Consider the following 23041-nt stretch of genomic DNA (forward strand, 5'->3'; position numbering starts at 1 on the left):
GAGGGGCAGTCTCGCGGTGCGCGCGCCTCCACATCCGGGCCTTGTCTTCTTCACGCCCTCCCACCCTCACCACTCCAGCCAACAGGAAGCGGAAGTGAAGAATGCGAATCCCGGCGGTCTCCTAGCAACGCGAGGGGGGCGGGCGGTCGAGTGAGACAACCACCTGACTGCGGTGGAAGACGACGCTGTGGCTGGATCTGTGGCAACCACGTCTGCCTGACCGGGGACCGGAGCCGGACAGTCACCGTCAGAATGTCGGGCAAAGACCGAATCGAAATCTTTCCCTCGCGAATGTAAGTAAGAGAACGAATGTCATTAGGTTCAGGACCGCCTGGCGGGATTCTCGTTCCCTCCGCGCCGAGGTTCCTGATTTTTCTGGGCGGATCCTGAGCTCGCCCGGTCTTGCTTCGTGGGTGCAGGGCGAGGCTCCCGGACGGCCCCCTCACATATTCATTCCTCCGAGAGAACCGGCTTGGCCAGAGCCATCCCTGCCCATAGCAACAGGCGCCCGGCCTGCTGGCTTTTGTGAAGGTCCGCTAGCCCTGTCCACGAACCCAGCCATTCATTCCGCCCTCCCTGTGGAAACTGGCACCGGATTACGTAACTGTCAGTCGATGCTCATTTTAGCGGAGAGATGGGCAAGCTAACGAGGTTTGATAAATGGGTTGAGAAAGGAGGTTAACTGCTGTGGGAAGCATTTAGAAGAGGCTTCTAAGCCAAATGCGGTGTAGAATTGAAATGCCCTAGCGAGGACGTTAGATCTTGACCCCTTAGTCATTTTCCGTGATTCCATGAAATGTCACCTGCGATGGGAAGGTACCCCGAGTTTCTGAGGCACTCCTCTTGTTCAGACTTATGTTAATAATACCCATCCCTTTGTAAAGTGGATGGTAATTGTTTGCATAACGTTCCCACTGGACCGTGCACGCTCTCACGTATTAATCCACTGGAGGCCCGGTGCAAGACATTCGTGCACTAGGGGGAAGGGGAGGCGGGGAGGGGGGTCCTCTCAGCCCAGCCTGTGCCCTTTAGCAGTCGGACAACCTTAGGGCTGCCACAGAGGCGGAAGAGGCTCCCGCCACCTCTGCTGCCTTCAGCCTGGCTTGTGGCTGAGCGGAGATCCCCGCTGTGGGAGCGCGCTGACCACCAGGGGGCAGCTCCTGCGCTGAGCGTCTGCCCTCTAGTGGTCAGTGCACGTCGTAGCAACCAACTATTCAGTAGTTTGGTCATTTGCAAATTACCCTTTTATTAGATAGGATTATTGTATAGGATAGACAGTCCACACACAAAAAAAAAATGTTCCTCGAATGAACCCATGCCTTGGAATTTGCTCACTTGTGGGCAGCCTTTCTCTTTGGTCCGATGTCTTTGGCAAGACATGGCCCTAGGTGTTTGGCCAGTCTGTAAAGAAAACGTTGAGGTTTTCTCATAAGTACCTAACAATGTGTGGAAAGAAAAGATTGTTCTTATTTGCCCTCTTCTCATTTTCCTTTTCTTCTTTTTATTTATTTTTTTTTTCAGTGAGCAGCAGACCATCAGTTTTGGCTTTGACATTCAGATCTTTTTTGTTGTGGTCCTATCTCTTTGGAAATATTCTTTTTGCTTTTCTTCATCCTGACCTTTTTCTCCTAAAAAAAAAAAAAAGTTATTTTCAACCCCCAAACCTAGATTTCTGTCTCTGCCTGGGTGGCTACAGCTCTTAATGAAATGAAGGAGTTGTTGGCTTTTTGTGTATTTTTTTTATTTTCACCTACTGGCTTTCTAATAGCTGTTTGGAACCAAGTCAGTTGTGGGGAAGATGGCTAACCCCTAGCTTACAGCAACCTACGGTTGTGTTTCCTAATGCCACCAGCCCCTGTTAAAATGTCTGCCTGAGAAAGCTCAGAGCCACTGGAAGAATTTACTGTTTAATTTATAATAGTCAACACCTGCTGGCAATTCCTGTCCTCTCTTTCTTAGGGCATTTACTGAAAAGGGCTTACAATGATGAGTCCTTCATTTTCTGGTTGAGATGTATAGGGTGTCCCAAAAAAGGTTTACACATTTTAAGAGCTGATAACTCAACTTTGAAAATAAAATGTATTTTAATAAACACTACCTTTATAATTGTTCAAAGTATATGTGTAGATTTTGTTGGGACACCCTGAATATGTCTCTCCCTATAAATTCTAAGTGTTTTTCTCAAAGACCTGAAAATCATTTTTTTGAAATGTAGTCAGGAAGGAGAAGGCCTCTGTCTGTGAGGATGGAACCCTAACTTCCATAATGTCAGCTGGTAGACACAGGAGGCCCAATCGCATTTCCACTGACCAGCCTTCTGGAACTTTTCACTTCCCTGAGTCTGCTTGAATCCCCTCTCCCTTCTCTCCCTCCTTCTTTTAAAATGCAGTCACCTTTACACACGTCAGCTCCTTCCCCTATTGTCAGAGGTTCCTGAGGAAAATCAGTTTTCACTGCTTCAGTTAATGTTTGACTGTGTTAATCTTAGTAGTCAGAATGTTAACATTTTTTTTTTTTGTCGGAATTTAAGACTGAGAGGTGAAAATAAACTTCATTCGGCTTAGACAAGAAGAATGATAGGTTTGTGAAGGAGGAAATTGCTCTTTTAGAGCATCGAGCTTGCTGTTTAAGGGGAAAATCAGGTGCAGGAAGTAACAGCTTCTCTAAATATTTCCCCCAAGGCTTAGCCCAGGTACTTTGTCATGTAGTCAGATGTCTTTGATTCATCTGGAAATAAGTTATCATTGGAGCTGAAGGTCAAACACTTTAAGTAGGGCTGAGCATCTGTGAAACTTGAAAAATAATAAGTTTTTTAAAGAGCCAGGTTAGGAAGTACACTAGTGACTTCTCTTTGAGACAATTCTTATAATGTTACCCTGTGAAATGGGGCTGACACCCAGTTAGGCAGCAGAGAGAGAAAAACAAGTTTAGGGTGGGATTGAAAGAGACATGAAGGATATGAAGTCTAAAGAAGTCAGTCAAATCCAGGTTATACCTACAAGGGCTGTAAGCCCTTGGGCAGGTCACTCTTTGAGTGTCAAGAGTAAAAATGTGTCTATTTTACAGAGATGCCATTACCTAGGAGGAAATTAAAATTAACCTGGTCAGTTCAATTTTATAAACCAGTTCACCTTTTTGCTATCAAACTTGCTGGAATCTGCAATACTAGGATTTGACTTACATTTGATTCAACTCTTCTCCAAATTCTGATGGTTAGTGTAAACAATACAGTATGTTTCAAAATACACATTGGGGCAGCTAAATCCTGCTGAGGCAGGAGACTGAACCTGCCTCACATGGTTAGCTCTTCAGCCAGTCAAAGGCAGCCCCAATAACTAGAGAGAACATCTGGTGCTATTTATAAAATGTAGGGGAGGCAGTGTCCCATGAAATTGGGGTACAGTGGACCTGCGGTTGAGCCTCAGACAAGTCCCTGGAGTCAGAAGGCTGGTTCTTGTCTTGCTCTGTTTTTTCTTCAGTGAGTGACTGTGGGAAAGTTGTTTCATTTTTCTTTTCTTTTTTTAAAATATATTTTATTGATTTTGTACAGAGAGTAAGGGAGAGAGATAGTTAGAAACATTGATGAGAGTCATAGATCAAGCTGCATCTTGCACACCCCCTATTGGGGATGCACCCGCAACCAAGGTACATGTCCTTGACCGGAATCGAACCCGGGATCTTTCAGTCCCCAAGCCGAAGCTCTATCCACTGAGCCAAACCAATCTCAGCTGTTTCATTTTTCTAAGTCTCATTTTCTTAACTTTCAGGATAATGTCGAAAGTTCCTTCCAGCTGCAGAATTGCTTCAATAACCTTTGCCCTATGGTAAAGGACTTCAACAATCTAAAAACTTAGCCAAAGGTCCATTAATACTATTTTGCATTTGGTTATAACACCATTCATATGAAATTATATCTCCTTAAACAAATCACTCTAAGTATCTAAGATAATCTATTGTTGGATCTTATTGCCCATTTCCCCCCACTATTAAATTAAAAAAAAATGTATTTTATTGATTTTCTTACAGAGAAGAAGGAGAGGGATAGAGAGCTAGAAACACCGATGAGAGAGAAACATCGACCAGCTGTCTCCTGCACACCCTCTACTGGGGATGTGCCAACAACCAATGTACATGCCCTTGACTGGAATCGAACCTGGGACCCTTCAGTCTTCAGACCGAGGCTCTAGCCACTAGCCAAACCGGTTTTGGCCATTATTAAATTTTATCAGGCATATGGGAGCAAGAACAGAAATGTCAGTTTCTGCTGTTGGTTTTTTTACTCTGGTATTGTGGTTTCTGATGGGAAAAGATTGAAATAGGCGGTAAGGAGACTTCAGTAGCTTGTCACTTCTCAGGAGTCTATTCTTACATATGTCATTTAATCTGTATATATAAAAGCCTAATATGCAAAGTGTCCCCTTGGGAGTTCACCCGGGAGACCAGGAATTCCCTCACTCACTCTGATGTGCGTTGATCACCAGGGGATGGCGTGGAGTGAAGGAAGGCCCCCGTCAGCAGCAGGGGAAGGGAGGCCCTGGCTGGCAGCTGGAAGGTCCCTATTGGCCCTGATCCCTGGCCAAGCCTAGGGACCCTACCGTGTACAAATTTTGTGCACCAGGCCTCTAGTAAATTATAAATGCTTATATATGTCATTTGTTACCTAATTTGTTACATTCATTTTCTATGTAAAGTCATTTATATAAAATGATTGCTATTAGGGTTTTGATTGATTTCAAAACACTTTAATGCCACATTTTAATAGAAAAAGTAATAAAAGATTGTGGAGTAAAATACAAAAGTTACAAAAGAATCCTATATAATAAATGCCCAGCGACTAAAAGGCAGAACGACCAGAGACCAGAATGACCTCGGCCCCTCACCCTGGTGGCCGACCCCCAGTGAGCAGTTAGGGGTGATCAGGCAGGCAGGCAGGCAGAGTGCTTAGAGGCAGTCAGGTAGGCAGAGGTGGTTAGGGGTGATCAGGCAAAGTGTTTAGGGGTGATCAGGAAGGCAGAAGCAGTTAGAGGTGATCTGGCAGGCAGAGGCTGATAGGGGTGATCAGGTGGGCAGGCGAGTGGTTAGGAGCAATCAGGCAGGTAGGCAGAGGCAGTTATGGGTGATCAAGCAGTCAGGCAAAGTGTTTAGGGGTGATCAGGAAGGCAGAAACAGTTAAGGGTGATCAGGCAGGCAGAGGCTGATAGGAGTGATCAGGCAGGCAGAGGTGGTTAGGGGTGATCAGGCAGGCAGGTGAGTGGTTAAGAGCGATCAGGCAGGCAGGCAAGTAGTTAGGGGCCAACGGTCTCAATGTGCAAGAGGGATGTCTGACTGCCGGTTTAGGCTAGATCTCACAGGGATCTGGCCTAAACCGGCTGTTGGACATCTCCTGAGGGGTCCTGGATTTCAAGAGGGTGCAGGCTGGGCTGAGGGGCACCCGCACCATGCACAAATTTTGTGCACTGGGCCTCTAATATAGTAATACAAAGTAAATCTATTTTAAAAAAAATACATTTTAATTGACTACAGAGAAGAAGGGAGAGAGAAAGGGAAAGAGATAGAAACATCATTGATGAGAGAGAATCATGTATCGGCCACCTCCTGCACGCCCCCTAGTGGGGATCCAGCCTGCGACCCAGGTATGTGTCCTTGACTGGAATGGAACCCAGGACCCTTCAGTCTGCTGGCCAACACTCTATCCACTGAGCCAAACTGGCCAGGGCACTCTTTTTTTTTTTTTTTTTTAAGTCAGCCCATTTTCCCAAAGGAAATGGTTGTAGTTTCTGTGAATCCTTCCTATTCTCTGTATCTGTATAAGCATATTTGTCCCTCCATGCTTTGCATAACTTAAACAATATCATATAGGAAGCACAAGCAGACCTACGTTCCTTTTTTTTTTTTTTTTTTAACTGCATATCATTCCATTATATAATGAAACATAATTTATGGAACATTTAACTTATTTCTACCCATTTGCTCTTATAAATAACTAGAGGCCTGAAATTCGTACAAGGGGCGGTGAGGGGAAGGTGTCCCTCAGCCCAGCCTGCACCCTTTCCAATCTGGGACCCCTGCCGGGATTGTGCCTAAACGGGCAGTCAGGCATCCCTCTCACAATCCAGGACTGTTGGCTCCCAACTGCTCGCCTGGCTGCCTTCATGATTGCTCCTAACAGCTTCTGCCTGCCAGCCCGGTCACCTCCTAACCACTTCCCTGCCAGCCTGATTGATGACAAACTGTTTCGCTGCAGGCCTGGTCATCCCTAACTACTCTCCCCTGCAGGCCTGGCCACCCCTAACTGCCCTCCCCTGCAGGCCTGGTTTCCCCCCCTCCCCCCAACTGCTCTCCCCTGCAGGCCTGCCCCCCCCCGCCCTCCCAGCTGTCCTTCCCTGCAGGCCCGGTTGCCCCCAACTTCCCTCCTCTGCTGGCCTGGTCACCCTTAACTGCCCTCCCCTGAAGGCTTGATTGCCCCCAACTACCCTCCCTTCCAGGCTTGGCCCTTCCAAACTGCCCTCCCCTGCTGGCCTGATCACAACTGCCCTCCCTTGCAGACCTTGTCCCTCCCAGCTGCTCTCCCCTGCTGGCCATCTTTTGGCAGCCATCTTGTGTCCACATGGGGACAGCCATGTTTGACCACATGGGGGCAGCCATCTTGTGTTTTGGAGTGATGGTCAATTACTCTTTTATTAGATAGGATGTTGGAGTACTCATCCATAATTTTGTACATATTATTGTATGCCTGTGGGAGTAAATCTGTAAGATAAATTCCTCCAAGTGGAATTATTGGTCCTGAAGGTAAATGCATAAATTAGTGGACAGAGTTTTAAAAAATCCTTAATACACTTCTTTTTTGTTGTTGTTAACCCTCATCCGAGGATATTTTTCCCATTGATTTTTAGGAAGGGAGGAGGAGAGACACAGAGAGAGAAACATCAATGTGAGAGAGACACATCAATTGGTTGCCTCCCACACGTGCTCCAACCAGGGCTGGGAATAGAGCCTGCAGTTGAGGTACGTGCCCTTGACCGGAATCGATCCCATAACCCTTTAGTCAGCGGGCCATTGCTCTGTCCATTAACCTGGCTAGGGATGGAACACTTCTAATGGAAACAGGTATTGTTTTAATTTATAAATCATTAAGTATTTAAACTATGTTGGAATTATGAAAAACACTCCTGATAAACTTTATTATGACAATATTTATGCCAGATATAGATTAAAACATTATTCTAGGTTTTTTTTTAAATATTTTATTGATATTTTACAGAGAGGAAGGGAGAGAGAGAACTAGAAACATTGATGAGAGAGAGAGAGAGGGGGGAGAGAGAGAGAGAAAAAGATGACCAACTGCCTCCTGCACACCCGCTCCCAGGGATGTGCCCGCAACCCAGGTACACGCCCTTGACCAGAATCGAACCTGGGACCCTTCAGTCCGCAGACCAACACTCTATCCACTGAGCCAAACTGGTTTTGGCAACATTGTTCTAGTTTTAAATAAACTTCTCATTTAGGGAACACTTGAGGGCAGAACTCTGTGGTATTGAGAAACCAACTAAACCTGTCAGCTACAAATGCTGTATATATTATTCTGTTGACATAAAAGAATAAAGCATAATTTTAACATTGTATTGGGGAGGTATTTTTCTTTCTTTTAAACACTGGGAATAAATGTCTTTAACTATGTTTACATAGGGCACAGACCATCATGAAGGCTCGATTGAAAGGAGCACAGACAGGTCGAAACCTCCTGAAGAAGAAATCTGATGCCCTAACTCTTCGATTTCGACAGATCCTAAAGAAGATCATAGAGGTAGATGAACTGTGCTTAGAACAGTATTTATTTTGGAAATATCTAAGGAAAATCCAGCATGGCTGTTGACATTTTAATTTCTCTTTGTTATTTTAATTAATTTTTCTTTCAAAAGTAAAAATACCATTATAAAGTAATGTTTCACATGGATCCCTTAATAAAATCCAAATCCTTACTCTTGTTCTCGAGCCTCACTTGATCTAATCTGGCCCCTACCTGCCTCTCTGACCTCATTTGCCCTATTCTTCCTAACATCCTCCTCTAGGGGCTTCGCATTAGCTGTTTTTTTCCTGCTGGAAATGTCTTTCCTCAGAACTACTCATGACTGGCTCCTCTGCATTCTCGTCTCTCCAGAGAGGCCATCGCTGACCACCCATTCTGAAATGACCGCTGTATTTCTGTCATGTTTCCTTGTTTTTATCATAGCACATACTACTGCATGGTATTTGTTTGACAGTTTACCCCTACTAGAGAATGTAAGTTCCATCAGAAGGGGATTCTGTCTTTTCAGCAATGTATTTGCAGTAGCTAGAACAGTGTTGGCAGCTAGTACATTTAACTCCATGCTTTTTGGATAAATTATATACAGTGGTATATAAAAAATGAAGGTTCTTTCCCATTTCCCCTCTCCTAGCCACAACTATCCTTTTTTCATTTCCCAGAGGAGTTCTTTGAGAGACTCTGTTTTATATCCTTTCCATCTTCTGTCTCTCAATCTCTTTCTCCCTGAATATCTCAGTCCCTCTTTCTTTGGTAGCACCTACTGAAAGTATTGCTTTTGTGAAGCATATACCAAGAGTATGGTATCCTGTGTGGCTATATGTCCACACACAGATTTTTTGGTAAGAAACGTGCATGCAAGTACACACACACACACACACACACACACACACACACATTTATATTTATATTTATGTAATATTTTCTGCCCCACTCCTCCTTCCCTCGTTTCATGGCAGAATGTGATAACAGCTTTCTACGTCATATAGTCATATAGTTCAGTCTCATTCTTTTTAAAGAAAATATATTTTATTGATTTTTTACAGAGAGGAAGAGAGGGATAGATAGATAGAAACATCGATGAGAGAGAATCATCGACCAGCTGCCTCTTGCACACTCCCTACTGGGATGTGCCTGCAACCAAGGTACATGCCCTTGACCGGAACCTGGGATCTTTCAGTCTGCTGGCTGATGCTCTACCCACTGAGCCAAACCGGTTTTGACGGTCTCATTCTTTATAATAGCCAAATGGTACTCCTTTGCATGGATCATGGAATTTACTGTTTCTCTATTGATGGATGTGTAGTTTTACCATTTTGTGGGGGAGAGTACTCTTAAATCCTTAAGTGTATGCTAGGATTTTTCTGGAAAAGTCCTAGAATCTCAAGAATCATTTAATTGTTTGATAGATAACTCAAATTGCTTTCCAAATTGTTATACTAATTTACATTTCTAATAAATGATTAGTGAAAGGACCTATTTCCTTAAATTTTTCTTAGTTGGGTATTAATTTTTTGTTGTTGTTGCCAATCTGTTGTGCTAAAATTGCTATCTTATTTTAATATATATATATATTATTGATTTCAGAGAGAAAGGGAAAGGGAGAGATAGAACAGCAATGGTGAGAGAGAATCATTGACCAGCTGCCTCCTGCACTCCTCCTACTGTAGATTTAGCCCAAAGCCTGGGCACGCACCCTGACTGGGAATTAACGGCTGGGCTATTTTATAATTTTGAAAATAAACCTTTACCTTGAATCATTTGTGTGTGTGTGTGTGGTGTGATCTGAGGAGTTAGGGATTTAGCTTCATCATTTTGTAAATGCATGAAATGCATGACCAGTTGAGTGGTCTCTTTACATTGTTAAATTCCAGTATAGTCCTGGGGCTGTTTCTGAACTCTCTTTTCCTTTCATTGACTTAGTGTTCCAGTACCAGATGTATTTCTTTATAGTTAAAATACATCTTAATACTTGGTAAGGTAACTCTCTACCCACTGTCCCAGTTATACTTCTTTTTTTTTTTTTTAAATATATTTTATTGATTTTGTACAGAGAGGAAGGGAGAGAGATAGAGAGCTAGAAACATCGATGAGAGAGAGTCATCGATCAGCTGCCTCTTGCACACCCCTTACTGGGGATATGCCCGCAACCAAGGTACATGCCCTTGACCGGAATCGAACCCGGGTCCCTTTGGTCCCCAAGCCAACGCTCTATCCATTGAGCCAAACCGGTCTTGGCTGGTTATACTTCTCTTAAAAATTATTGGATATTCTCAAACATTAAATATTCCAGATTTATTTTAGAATCACTATGCCATTAGGATTTTGACTGCACTGTAGCGAATTTAGGAGATTAATTTGAGCAAATCATTATGAATCCATTCAACAAAAACATAGTCCTGTAGTAAAGATTCAGTTTTCTCTTTCTTAATGTCTTTATTTTGATGTTTTATTTATAAAACTCATGGTTTTGCAATATGATTATGACCATAACAAAACCTGTTAAAGCAAAATAGGAAATTTTTATTTTGTTTTATCATTATCAAGTCAATGTTTATATTTACATGCACACCTGACATGAAATACTGATGGTAAAATAACTTGGTTGAATCGGCTATTGGTTTATACTTTTTCAGACTAAAATGTTGATGGGTGAAGTGATGAGAGAAGCTGCCTTTTCACTTGCTGAGGCCAAGTTCACAGCAGGGGACTTCAGGTAAGAAGACTAAATTGTTTTGAAAAATCAGTGTTCTATGTTCATAATTTCATTTAAAAAAATTTTAAATTTAAAAATATTAGCATTAAAAACAATTGCTATATTAATAATAAGGAAGGACACTTTTAAACCCATCCCCTTAACATCACCATCTTCATTACTACCGACATGTATCTGTTACATCGCTGTAGGCACAAGATACTTGATATTTTATGGTCCATTTTTATTTAACATGCTATCATAAACATTTTCCCCCTGTTTTCACTTTCTCTAGATGCATAATCTTTCTCTAGATCACATGTGTCAAACACAAGGCCCGCGGGCCAAATCCGTCCCGCCAGGCCTTGCAATGTGGCCCGCACCGCGCTGTCATCACTGCACTCCGCTGCGTTTCCATCACAATGACAGTTTATGACTGTTCAGTAAACCATTCGGCCCGCGATTTAGGCTGGATTTTAGATTTTGGCCCCTTCTCTGATTGAGTTCGACACCCCTACTCTAGATGTACCGTAACTTATTAACCTTTTCTCCTAATGGAAGGCGTTTGGGTTGATTTGCTGTTGTTTTTTGGTATTAGAAAAGATAATTGATCTCCACTGTGGTGTGTGCAGGAGGCAGCCGATCAATATCCCTTTCTGAAATCAATAAAAATATATTAAAAAGGGGGGGAGGCGGCATGACTTTTATGGCTTTTGTCATATCAAAATATGCCTTACAAAGCATTCACAATAGCTTAGTATTCCTTCACAAAGGGGTTTTGCCAATTTCCAAATAGGCCTGTGAACAGATGAGGTGCAGTTCTTCTGTTAAGTTCAGTGCCTTCCTGAGTCAAATGACTGTTTAGGGGCAGAGGTGGAAGTTATTTTCAGGGGTTTTGATTTTAGTGTGTGTTTTTTTTCCCTTAATTTTTGTTGTTATTCCTCAACTGAGGATATTTTTTCCATTGGTTTTCAGAGAGAGTGTAAGTGAGGGAGGGAGAGGAAAGAAGAGAGGAAGAAGGGAGAGAGCGAGAGAGATTGAGAGAGAAACAACGATAAGAGAGATGATGTGAGAGAGACACATTGATTGTTTGCCCTGACGGGCTGAGGGTTTAACCTGCAACCCAGGCATGTGCCCTTGACTGGGAATAGAACCGTGACCCTTCGGTACTTGGGCCAACATTCGAATCGCTGAGCCACACAGGCCATGGCTGGCTTTAGTCTTCTTTACTCACTGACACAGTGCCTTTATTCTTAGTGTTTCTTACCGTCTAGGAGCCTTACCTGGTGGGCCACGTCTTACAGCCTGAGGGCCACAAGGCCTCTGAAGCAGCAGACTTAAGTTTTGCCAGTGTCGGTAGGATAACAACTTGCACTAGCATTTCCAAGCAGAGGGAGGAATCAGTAGTGTGTAGGTGGTGTGTGAATACCTTAGGGTGGTTAGAGGGAAAACACATTACGATAAAAATGTGGAGTCAGCCGAAACCGGTTTGGCTCAATGGATAGAGCGTCGGCTTGGGGACTGAAGGGTCCTGGGTTCGATTCCGGTCAAGGGCATGTACCGTGGTTGCGGGCACATCCCCAGTAGGGGGTGTGCAAGAGGCAGCTGATTGATGACTTTCTCTCATCGATGTTTCTAACTCTCTATCTCTCTCCCTTCCTCTCTGTAAAAAATCAATAAACTATATTTAAAAAAAAAAAAAATGTGGAGTCAGACAAAGCCAGATGGAAGTTAGGTAAGTTCTAGAAGAGGAATTGTACTCCTTTTGCCAAACTTAGAAGTTTTGAACAGCAAACCTAAAAGGAAAGAAAGCTTTCTCTAAATTACAGTAACAGAATGAAAATCCCATGTCTGACTAAAAACTCAAGCAATCCAAATACTTTAAAATCATTCTTTGTTTTTTATGACTAATTTTTAGTCTTTGCTCTCTGAGGACCTCCTGTGGAAGTAGTGATTTTTGCCCTTTTTTGGGAAAAAGACCATTTTCAGGACATACTTAATTTTGATACCTCACTCTTGTTAAAATTATCCAATGGTAGGTTTATCTTTCATTCTAAAAGCTCAACTAAACCAAGGCCCTTTTTTCCCCCCTGCAGCACAACAGTTATCCAAAATGTGAATAAAGCTCAAGTGAAGATTCGAGCAAAGAAAGATAATGTAGCAGGTAATTTTTAAACCATTTAGACTCCATGGGGGAGAAAAGGTGACATTTTAAAATTAACCTGTTTATTCAGCAACTGGAGGCCCAGTGCATAAATTCATGTGCCAATGGGGTCCCTTGGCCTGGCCTGTGGGATGGGGCCAAAACCAGCTCTCTGACAATGTTACAAATTGTCCCGGATGGCAAGAGGGCACAGGCCAGGCTGAGGGACTGCACTGATGCATGATCAGGACTGGAAAGGACGCTGCAGAAGGACTCCAGGGCATATCTGGCTCCAGCAGCAAGCTAACCTACCTGTCAGAGCGTCTCCCCCTGGTGGTCAGTGCACATCATAGTGAGCAGTTGAGCGGCCTTAGCATATCATTAGCATATTATGGTTTGGTTTACAGGATGTCTGGATATCCCAATTAATCTTTTCTACTTAGACTCTAAGAGCAAGTTGATTGGCTTTACATGTTAAAACCCATTGTAACTGATGATTTCCAGGGAGTTATGGTAGGGGAAATGGGAAGTTGTTTAATGTATATAAAGTTAGGGTTATATAAGATAAACACATTCCAGAAATATGCTGTACTGTATAGTGCCAATAGAAAAATATGGTGGTGTGCACTTAAAAACTTGTTAGGAGGGTAGATCTGGTGTTGAGAATTCTACACACACACACACACACACACACACACACACAGGAAAAGGACACATAAATCTTTTGGAGATGATGGTGTGTATTATCTTGATTATTGTGATGGTATCATGGGTGTATGCATATATCTAAACTCATCAAAATGCATGTATTAAATATGTGCAATTTGTTTTGTATATCTCCAAGCTGAAGGGGGGGGAAAAACACCACTGAAACAACCAGATCTCTTATTACTCAGGCTAATTTAATTTTTGAATAGGATTGAACAATTAGGAAGGCAGGTTCCTAATTTTATTCCTTGAAACCAGTTACAATTCCAGACAATCTGTTGACTTTTTCTGTGTTTAACAGGTGTTACCTTGCCAATATTTGAACATTACCATGAAGGAACCGACAGTAAGTGTCTCTGGGTTCTCCGATTCCTCTTTAAATGAACCTTGTTCTGGAAAATGGTGCTAGATTGAGTTTGGTGGTTCCCATGTTAGAGCCTTATCGGATACAGTTAGGACAGTAGGTAATCAGTTTATCAAAGAAGTGTTATGTCAGGGAGTCATTAAACATTGTACATGTCTTAAAATGTTTTAACCTAGAGATATGTAAATGTACAATCATGTAACATTTTAAAAATATAAGTTCATGGCCTTTCTTTGCATATGAATTCAGTTTAGACTTCTAGGTTGTCTTTCTGCATAAACCACACCCATAATACATTATTTATAATTTCGAGTTTGGGCCTCTGTAAAGTAGAAAAAGATCTTGGACACTGATACAGTCTGAATGCTGAATCTCCATAGAATTTCATAGCCCACTCTTATTTTTTTTTTAATCACTGTCTCACCATTCCCTAATTTGACAGCATTTTTGGAGTAGTAAAATATCTTTGTTGAGTCTGTCCCAAGTAATCAGGCTGTTTTTGTTCGTTTTTTTGTTTTTTTTAAATATAGCAATGTTCTTCCTTTGGCACTCATCTTTCATTGGTCCACATAAAATATTTAGTAAAGTTCGAATAAAGTAGAGCATTCTGGAGAGTCACCTATTAACAGAGTGTCATCAGGCAGTGTGTTCTGCTGGGGCATGGAGCACGTTGGTTACTCCAGCAGTCTGGTGAAGTGGGGGTTGGTTAAACACCTCCTGTAGTTAGAATAGTATCCCTGTGGATACTGTCATGTCCAGTAGTGTCTGGGGAGGGAGATGGGCACTTCATGTTTGCATTTAATAGCGATAGTATATTTGTTTTTTCCATTTTGGCACTGTTCTGACATCTTTTGGGGAATTTGAGAGGGAAGATGATTATTCTACAATTACAAGTGTTGTCTGACTGGTTCTTCCAGGTTATGAACTGACTGGTTTAGCCAGAGGTGGGGAACAACTGGCTAAATTAAAGAGGAACTATGCCAAAGCAGTGGAACTACTGGTGGAACTCGCCTCACTGCAGGTAGGCAGAGAACTCCCTGCTGCTTGGCTTCTAATATTTGAGTGCCGGAGATTCAGATCTTGGCTCAGAGTGTACTGAACTCAGTACTTCAAACTGCTTTCATGACCCCTGTGAAACAAGTCAAAGATGTTTTGATTTCTGAAATAGTGACTTCTGCACCACTGTCCCAACTTGTGTTACTGACAAAATGTGCAGCGGTGGTTTCACTCTGCTAGAGGAGGACTGTGGCTTTAAATGCAGATTTAACACGGTGTGTATGAGTGAAAAGCCTCCTACACCTTTGAGGCTTTCCTTTGTGGCCAGCTAAGGTGTATCTAGGTCATTTGTGCATGATTCTCTCCTCTTGCCATTTTCACAACTTTAGGTAAGCCTGAAGTAAGTTATAATAGTATGGAGATAGTGTTAGCTCTATGGAAATCTTACAATTTTTAACTTGAAAGGACTAGTTTTGGTTTCCAAATGTCCTCTACAGGTGCCATCTGAGTGGAGCAAAGGAACAGGACAGGATTAGGAAGACTTTGTACTTACATTTTATTTGTCCTCTTATTTTAGACTTCCTTTGTTACTTTGGATGAAGCTATTAAGATAACCAACAGGCGTGTAAATGCCATTGAACATGGTGAGTGCAAGCCTGTGGGGCTCTTTGTTCATCTGCTGTGCACGCCTCTACATTTGTTGCATAACTGCTAGGATCGGGCACTGACCGCCAGGTGGTACATACTGCCCACAATGGGTAGTGCAGTCATTGGTGCTGTAAAATGTTATTATTAAGTGCTTTGATATGAGGTATATAATTTGGGTGTTAGATGAGAGTGGCGAGTTCACAATTATGGGATATTTTATTCACTGCTGGTTATACATTTAGAATAAAGAGTGGAAACTATTTCTCAAGAGCTATAGTGTTTTTAGTACTTTCCAATGACTGAGTGAATGATGCATTTTTTGAACACATCAAATATTTAATGTTAAATCCCTCTCCCTTAGGCCAATGTCCTATATTCTCTTGAAAGAAAAGAAATTCTGAAAAGAAATTTTCCCATTTGATGCATTATTTCCCATCTTTATTATTTCAAAACTGACTGCTAAGTATTAATGTAATACTTTTTGCTTAAGAAACTCAGTTTTCATTAAAGGAACATTTTTTCAATTTTAAGGAGAAAAATTTGAATAGCCAAGAAATTATTTTGCTTTATTAGTGTTAAAGAGGAAGTTACCTTATTTTTAAAAAACTGAAAACACATTTCCTGGCTGCTTGCTAGTGCCAGCCCTTATACGTGGAGTTACAAGCAAAACGGAATGGATAAGGTAATAGTTCCAACTCTCAAGCTGACATTCTAGAATAGGCAAATTCCATGTAAAACAGAACCTTATTACTGACACAAAAGACAGCTTACTGCATTCTCTGTGCTTTGATGCTCCACTTTTCCACAGGTTACTGTATATTTGAGCGTGGAAGATTCAAATCTTGTTCAATGTTATATATATTCATGAATTCAGTGACATAATATATTGTGACCCAATGTTATCTGTCTGTATGTGGTATGTGGTATCTGTCTGTAGAAAAGACATAAAATGGCATATACCAAAATGTTTGTAATAGTTACTTTAGGGTGGTTGGATTATATATATATATTTTTTTATGTTCTTGTTTCCTAAATTTTTTGCATTAAATGTACATTGATTTTATAATTAGAAAATATAACTGGTATACAAATGAGCACTGGCAATTAGAAAGTTCTCACAGGTATATATTTTTTTAAACCCTAGTCATCATTCCCAGGATTGAACGTACCCTTGCTTATATCATCGCAGAGCTGGATGAGAGAGAGCGAGAAGAGTTCTATAGGTTTGTTGGCATTGGCAGTTACTGATCATTTTCTGTTTTCCATATTCCAATGTCTCTTATTTGCTGAGAAATCTGTTGGCTTCTGTTCTTTAGAATTAGCATAGCTTGCATTTTCTCTGATATGTAACCACAAGAAATAATATTGCCAAAGGCTATGAGGACAGATCTATGCCAAGTTTTGCACATACCTAAAACAGCATCTCCAAAAGCTTTAGTTAGAGGAGCTATTAATAGACTTGGTTTCTTTAAAAAGTGAATCTGATTTAAGGGGGGTGACTATCTCCCACATAAAAAGAAACTGGATTAATCAACCAGTATGTATTACATGTCGACTATGTTCCAGAAAGGACATAATAGTGTAAACTATACCATTAGAGAATTGGTACAGTACTTGGGAGAGAAATGCACGTATGTAATTGGTTATGAACATATAGTTAGTAGGGTTAATAAATACTAAGTAGGCGGTGTACAGGGTCAGTGTGTCAGGTTCAGAAGTGGGAGACAGATGAAGGCAGGCATATTCAGGGAAGACACAGCCCTCTTAGCTCTGAGTGGCATCTGAGTATGATTTATAATCTACACTAATAAGAGAAACATGCAAATTAACCCTCACTCCGCTAAGCCCACCAGCCCAATCAGAGCGAGTATGCAAATTAAACCCAACAAAGATGGCAGTTAATTTGCATACACAGAGGGAGTGAAGACTGAAGACAGCATAGAAGGAAGAGGGAGGGACAGTGGAAAGGAAGGCAGCGGTGGCGGTGAGAAGGAAAGCCCGAAAGTGGGGTAGGGTAGAGGAGTGGTGGCAGAAAGAGGGAAAGCACAGGCGGGGGGTGGCAGTGGTGGGAGGGAAAGCATGGGGTGGGGAGCAGAGGAGGTTGGCGGGAAAGTGTGGGGGGCGGGAAGGCAACAGGCCTCTAGTCTTAATTATCAAAGTTTAGTTAGTTTTGTCCTAACTAAACTTTGTGGTGAGCCAAATGGAATAAAAAATTTTAATAAATGCCTAAATGCTCAAAATCCTTTCCAGGATCAGGGAATGATTTCAAAGTTTATTCACCTTGGGATAGGAGTTTTTAAAATCAGTTATTAGCTTAAAATATGTGTTTCTTACTGCAAATCTTTTTTTAATGGGCTATTACTAAAACTGAAATTACAATAAATTTTTGTTCTAGTTTGTGTTTATTATCCTTGTTACAAAACTAGAAGAAAGCAAATCTACTGAGTACTGAAATAGCATTCAGAAAAACCCTTTACTTTACAGGTTAAAGAAAATACAGGAGAAGAAAAAGATTCTCAAGGAAAAAACTGAGAGGGAACTAGAGAAACGGAAGATAGCTGGAGAGGTGACAGAGCCTGCCAATCTTCTGGCTGAAGAGAAGGATGAGGATCTTCTGTTTGAGTAACCTTGCCTGCTCTGGTTCTTTCAGTCCTGACGTGACACCATTTTAGTTCAGTGTGTAGGTTTGGTTCGTGTGGTGGTGTATTTTTTGGTCTAATTTCACTGGTTGTAAAACTTCCCTGTATGTCCACTTACGGGATTACTTTTGCAGAATCTGAATTTACCAACCATTGATCACAGATGAGATTTGGAGAACCTGCCTAAGAACTTGTACAATTTATTCCACAGAAGTGTCACCCTACCCCAGTTATAAATGGTTCCAAGTGATCGGCTTACCAAGCATATTAGGAAATCCCCCGTGGGAACCAGCAGTGGTCTGAGGCCATACGAGGAGGCCAGCTACTGTCGGAGCACCCTCCCTTCCTACCCACCCACACCTCTGGCGCTGTTGTCGGAGATAGCTGCGGCCGTCTGGCACTTCCCCAGCTTTAGGAAAGCCTCCCCTTAATTTACCTTGCATGACATGTCTCTCTTTGTTCTCTTTGTCATGGAACAGTTGTGCCAATTTGCATGTGACTGTGATATAAACAGTAAAATGATTAATTTGAGTTGCTCATTTTTAAAAAAATTAAGGAAACAAAACTTAATACCTGTGCCGATAGGGAGCATTCCCCTCTGGTGAAGAATAAGTTAAAAGATGTGTGTTTCACCCAGAGGTTCCAATGGACTGACTGCTGGCACAAACGTGAAGACAGCATGGTCGTTAGATATGCTGAAACCTTGAATAGCAGAGGATATAAATAAAGCAAGAGAAAGTACTTGGTGGCTTTTTTTATTTGAAATATAATTTTACTTTTTATTTTTACAATACAGTGTGCAGTATAACATCTCAAAACAATAGAGTGCAGATACAGGACACAAATACAAAGGAGGATTAACAATAATATCAGAAAGGTCACCTTATTAAGGCTAAATCCCTGGTTCATATTTTCACACACATTCATAAAATTACATTCAAATTATTCCTTATCGATACTTATTCCTTATGCCATGAGAAAAGGGGAAAAAATCCAGACATTAGCTTTTCATAGATAGTAAATCTGGATTAAATACTGTTCTCCTTTTCGTTAGTTCTGACGTAGAATTCACTAAAGGGAGAGATTTCCTTATTTGAACTAGCACGTGCATTTTACTAGCTATTGGTATTCCTATAAGTGGTTCAGACCTCCCCACTCTGGGGTATCCGATCAGAACCACAGAGGGACAGGAAATGGAACTGGCCACAGTGGCTAGGTGTACAGCAAGGGTTTGTTTACATTATCTTGCAAGGAAGTTAGTGACAACTGTGTTCACTTTGCTTAGGGACTGTATTGACTATCAGCATGTCCACATCACTGGGAGAAACATTTCTATACCTCTACCATTGCTGATGAGGAATGAACTATAAGACTTCATTGACTCCCAAAATATCTTGTCACTTTAGACTTCCTGAAGCATACAATGGGATGGCATGTACCCTAGTAGGGGATTTGCTTGTTAAAGCCACATCTGAGTCTTGTCAGCACATGGTGTTATGTGGATCTACGGTCTGCAGATTAACTCAGGGAATGGAACAGCCACTGGCTGACATCACCTGAAATCTCATTCTAACTAAGTTTAAACTGCCAACTTTTTAGATCTTAGGTTAAAAACAGTTGTCATTAATGATAAGCAGCTCACAAAACTCCACTGTCTACCACTGACTGCATTTCATTCCTGAGGAGAAAAACTGCAAGACTGAGAAGATGAAGTGCTTATATACCTTGGTTTCCAATGCTAAAAATCAGTGTGAGCTGTGCATTTCCTGCTATAAACTTGGAGTGTTTCAGACCTGCAGAGACAGCATGTATGGCATTCCTTCTCTCAACCCAGGATGTTTCTTCCTAATAAAAGTCTTTCCACATAAGACATACACTGCAGCCAACTTCAACGCCATGCAAATTTGAACAGAAAAAGGCAACATATAAACTGTCTACATTTGTTCAAAGTACGTAGACAAGAAAAAAATCAAATATACACATGACATAAAATACTTGTTAAAAACTGCATTAAATTAAGTGACAATTCAATATTATTCCAGTGTTTAGCTTTGAGAACAGGAAATGTAGCTAAAGTCATCACAAAAATAAAATGACATTCACATTTGAGGTGGTTTTGTCACACATCACACTATCCCGAAAGGCTTGAAAAGACAAGTCAACTTTGCGTGCCAGTGTGAAAATCCCATTAGTTTAAACATTTATGATTTAACAAGTTATTGCATTATGGTCCTAAGAGACAGATGTTGTTAGGACAAAAGCCTCTTTATATATGTTTAACTTCCCCCACCCCCACCCATGTTCCTTTCATAAAATGTTCAAATGACTTTCAGGTTATTCTTCCCTTCTGATCTCAAAGTCAATTGCCATAGTATTTCCCTCAGATATAATTTTAGTCCAATCTGAACAAGTATTATCAATAACCATTTGTCAATCTATTAAATATTAGTATACAGTACAGCAGCTATATTCATCACAGAATTCCAGTTTATTACCTGTATATAGCACAGTCATCAAATTATACTGTGCTCCTATATAAAAATGCAAAAACTGTCAAAGGTGCTATGTCCTTTCATGTATATAAAAAACTTCATTATGAGAAACTTTAACAGTCAACACAGTTTATATGAACATCTGCCATTCATAAAAAATGTAACACATTCTGTTGTACTATGCAGATCAGAGAAAGGAAGCAAGGTTATCAAATCAGTTGAGACAAAGGAAAATTCATAAAATCATTGGTTTAAAAAGTCATCATGCATTTAACTAGATCAGAGTCTGCGATAAAGTCCAATCCACAAAGCTTGAGCTAAAAATTGGTGCTTCTAACGGAATGTTTTTCAAGAATTAAAACACAAGTGAATTCAAGCCTATGAGTAGTTCCAGACCAAAGTGGCACCTTAAAAAATATTTTAATCACTATAAACTAACGTATTTTTTTGGAGTGAGTTCTCGAAATCTGGTGTGTATCTATTTTCAGCACTAAGAATTTTTAAGGATAGTATTTCTGATGACTAAATCAGTTTTCTAACTAAATGAAATCTTGCCCAGTTCAGAGCAGCACAGTCCCTACCCACCCCCCAAATTCCCATGAAGTCATTTAAGTTAACTGTTAAATAACATTACTATTTGTAACTATGTGAGACATGGGCTGCTGTGTATATACACACACGCTTTTCATGGAAATATGACTAGGCAGAAAAGATTTAGGTGAAAACAAAAGGTTTTTACATGGATGAGATGGAACTGCTCCACTGAAAGCTTCCATTTAGAATCCCCAAATGAGTCAAGAACCAAAAGCCATAGGGGATAAAGGCTGCTGTGCACAAATTAGCTATGGGGATTTTCTTCTCATAGTGTGAGATCTAACAACAGGCCTACTTGGCTGCCACCTTACCCTCAGAGTCTTGCTGAAGTATCAGGTTTACCTTCGTACTGACAGTGTGCCAGACCAAGTCCAATCATGCCGCAGATGGATGTTTCCTTCACCTCAGCCAAGTGGACGGCACCCACTGAGGTTCAGTATCAAGTTTGTTAATTAACCTAAGTAATTCCTGATAGGCTTTATCAAGATCTGAATTCACAATTGCCGTGTCAAAGTAGTGACCATTGTTCTGCTCCATCTCTCTAGTTTTCTCAATGATTTCTCTCAACTCTTCTGGCTGTAAAGAGTAGATAAAAAGTGTGACATTAGCGCCTTACCAAAGGTGGCCAAAGAACAAGTAAACTGCTTTCCTTCTCTCAAAGCACTCCACCTTAGGAGCGCCTTCCCAGCCTTGTCATGCCCACAGTGACTTCCTTTGCTCTTCTGGCATCTTCAGGACTCATATTGTGAGACATTTGGGACTCAATACGAAATATTTACACTGTAATTTAGGTTTTCATATATTTCTGTCTTATCTCACCCACAAGACTTCAAGAGCAAAGACCGTTACTTTGAGTTCCCCACAGACATTGATTTTAAAATGTTCTAGAGCATCCTAACCTCTTTCTAAAAGAACATCTGTTGTAACACTGAGTGAACCTTTACGGGTGGAGCAAGAGTGGCAGGACCCAAAGCGTCATCTTTATAGAGCCCCTGTTCTTTATATCTACTGCAGAGTTGGGCAAGTTAAATATCTTATTGGAAAAGCAAAGGATCAATAAAATGGGCATCTTTTTTAATGAAAATATTGCTGGTCAACCCAAGCTTTAATAATTGAATATAGCTGACCCCTGAACAACATAAGTTTGAACTGCACAGGTCCACTGATAGGCCGGTTTTTTTTTCAATAATAATCTGTATATCTGTTTACGACCTGAGGTTGGGAGTCTGCGGATGTGAAGGGCCAACTGCATGCATTAATCTACACCATTGTATATAGGGGACTTGAGCATCTTTGGATTTTGTTATCCACTAGGCATCCTGAAGCCAACCCCCCACATACACTGACTGGCCAGATTATTATGATCTCTGAACGCATAATAATTTGGCCACTCAGAGAGAGAGAGAGAGAGAGAGAGAGAGAGAGAGAGAGAGAGAGAGAGAGAGAGAGAGAGAGAGTGTGTGTGTGTGTGTGTGTGTGTGTGTGTGTGTATTAGAGGCCTGGTGTATGAATTCGTGCATGGGTAGGGTCTGGCCAGCCTGGCCAGGGGGAGGGGACAATTTGCATATAGCCTTTTATTATATAGGATATACACTGAGTGGCCAGATTATTATGTGTTCAGAGATCATAATAATCCGGCCATTCAGTGTATACTGAGGGTAGTTAAGTACATACTGAGCTTAATATGTTAAATTTCTACTTTGTTTTCAATACACAAAGAAGGTCTTTACGATGCAAAAAGTATATTAAGAAGAGTTTGGGAAACAACACAGAGCAGCTACTTTAAAATATTGGGTAAGAGAAATATCTATTTCACATAGACAAGCAGGAGGCAAGGCTGTGTGCCTGATTATCAGGCACAATTGTTCAAGAAAATGAAACTGCCTCCAAAACACCCCTGTCGATAAAGAAAACTAATTAAACTCAAGTCCAAATGTCTGATATAAGTTACATATTAT

The 23041-nt window shown here is 41.1% G+C and overlaps 2 protein-coding genes across 10 annotated transcripts in view; one reads left to right on the top strand and one right to left on the bottom strand.

The window, feature by feature from the left end:
- The first annotated feature begins 99 nt into the window (after positions 1-99).
- ATP6V1D (ATPase H+ transporting V1 subunit D) lies at positions 100-18729 on the top strand. 2 transcript variants are annotated; one of them, XM_036433899.2, is made up of 9 exons: positions 100-293; positions 7687-7804; positions 10441-10520; positions 12596-12663; positions 13652-13696; positions 14632-14735; positions 15288-15354; positions 16503-16581; positions 17843-18729. In XM_036433899.2, the coding sequence occupies exons 1-9, from the start codon at positions 253-255 to the stop codon at positions 17982-17984; spliced, it is 744 nt and encodes a 247-aa protein (XP_036289792.1). In that variant the 5' UTR covers positions 100-252; the 3' UTR covers positions 17985-18729. The 2 variants fall into 2 exon arrangements, with proteins under 2 accessions (XP_036289792.1, XP_036289800.1); XM_036433907.2 differs by having other exon boundaries at positions 16548-16581.
- Positions 18545-23041, bottom strand: part of PALS1 (protein associated with LIN7 1, MAGUK p55 family member) — a 75355-nt gene continuing 70858 nt past the window's right edge. For 7 of the 8 annotated variants that reach the window (XM_045579586.1, XM_036433785.2, XM_036433800.2 and 4 more), the window contains one exon: positions 18545-21659. In XM_045579586.1, the coding sequence (XP_045435542.1) occupies positions 21483-21659 (177 nt within the window). In that variant the 3' untranslated portion in view covers positions 18545-21482. The remainder of the gene's footprint in view (positions 21660-23041) is intronic. The other variant, XM_036433807.2, reaches the window with a different exon arrangement.

This window comes from Pipistrellus kuhlii, unplaced genomic scaffold, assembly GCF_014108245.1.
Source record: "Pipistrellus kuhlii isolate mPipKuh1 unplaced genomic scaffold, mPipKuh1.p scaffold_m20_p_1, whole genome shotgun sequence".
NCBI classification, from domain to species: Eukaryota; Metazoa; Chordata; class Mammalia; order Chiroptera; family Vespertilionidae; genus Pipistrellus; species Pipistrellus kuhlii.

Excerpts from the sequence above, each read along its gene's own strand:
- ATP6V1D (XM_036433899.2), top strand. The coding sequence starts at position 253 with ATGTCGGGCAAAGACCGAATCGAAATCTTTCCCTCGCGAAT. Across the intron at positions 294-7,686 it reads GAAATCTTTCCCTCGCGAAT|GGCACAGACCATCATGAAGG; the intron begins GTAAGTAAGAGA and ends ATGTTTACATAG. Across the intron at positions 13,697-14,631 it reads TTACCATGAAGGAACCGACA|GTTATGAACTGACTGGTTTA; the intron begins GTAAGTGTCTCT and ends TGGTTCTTCCAG.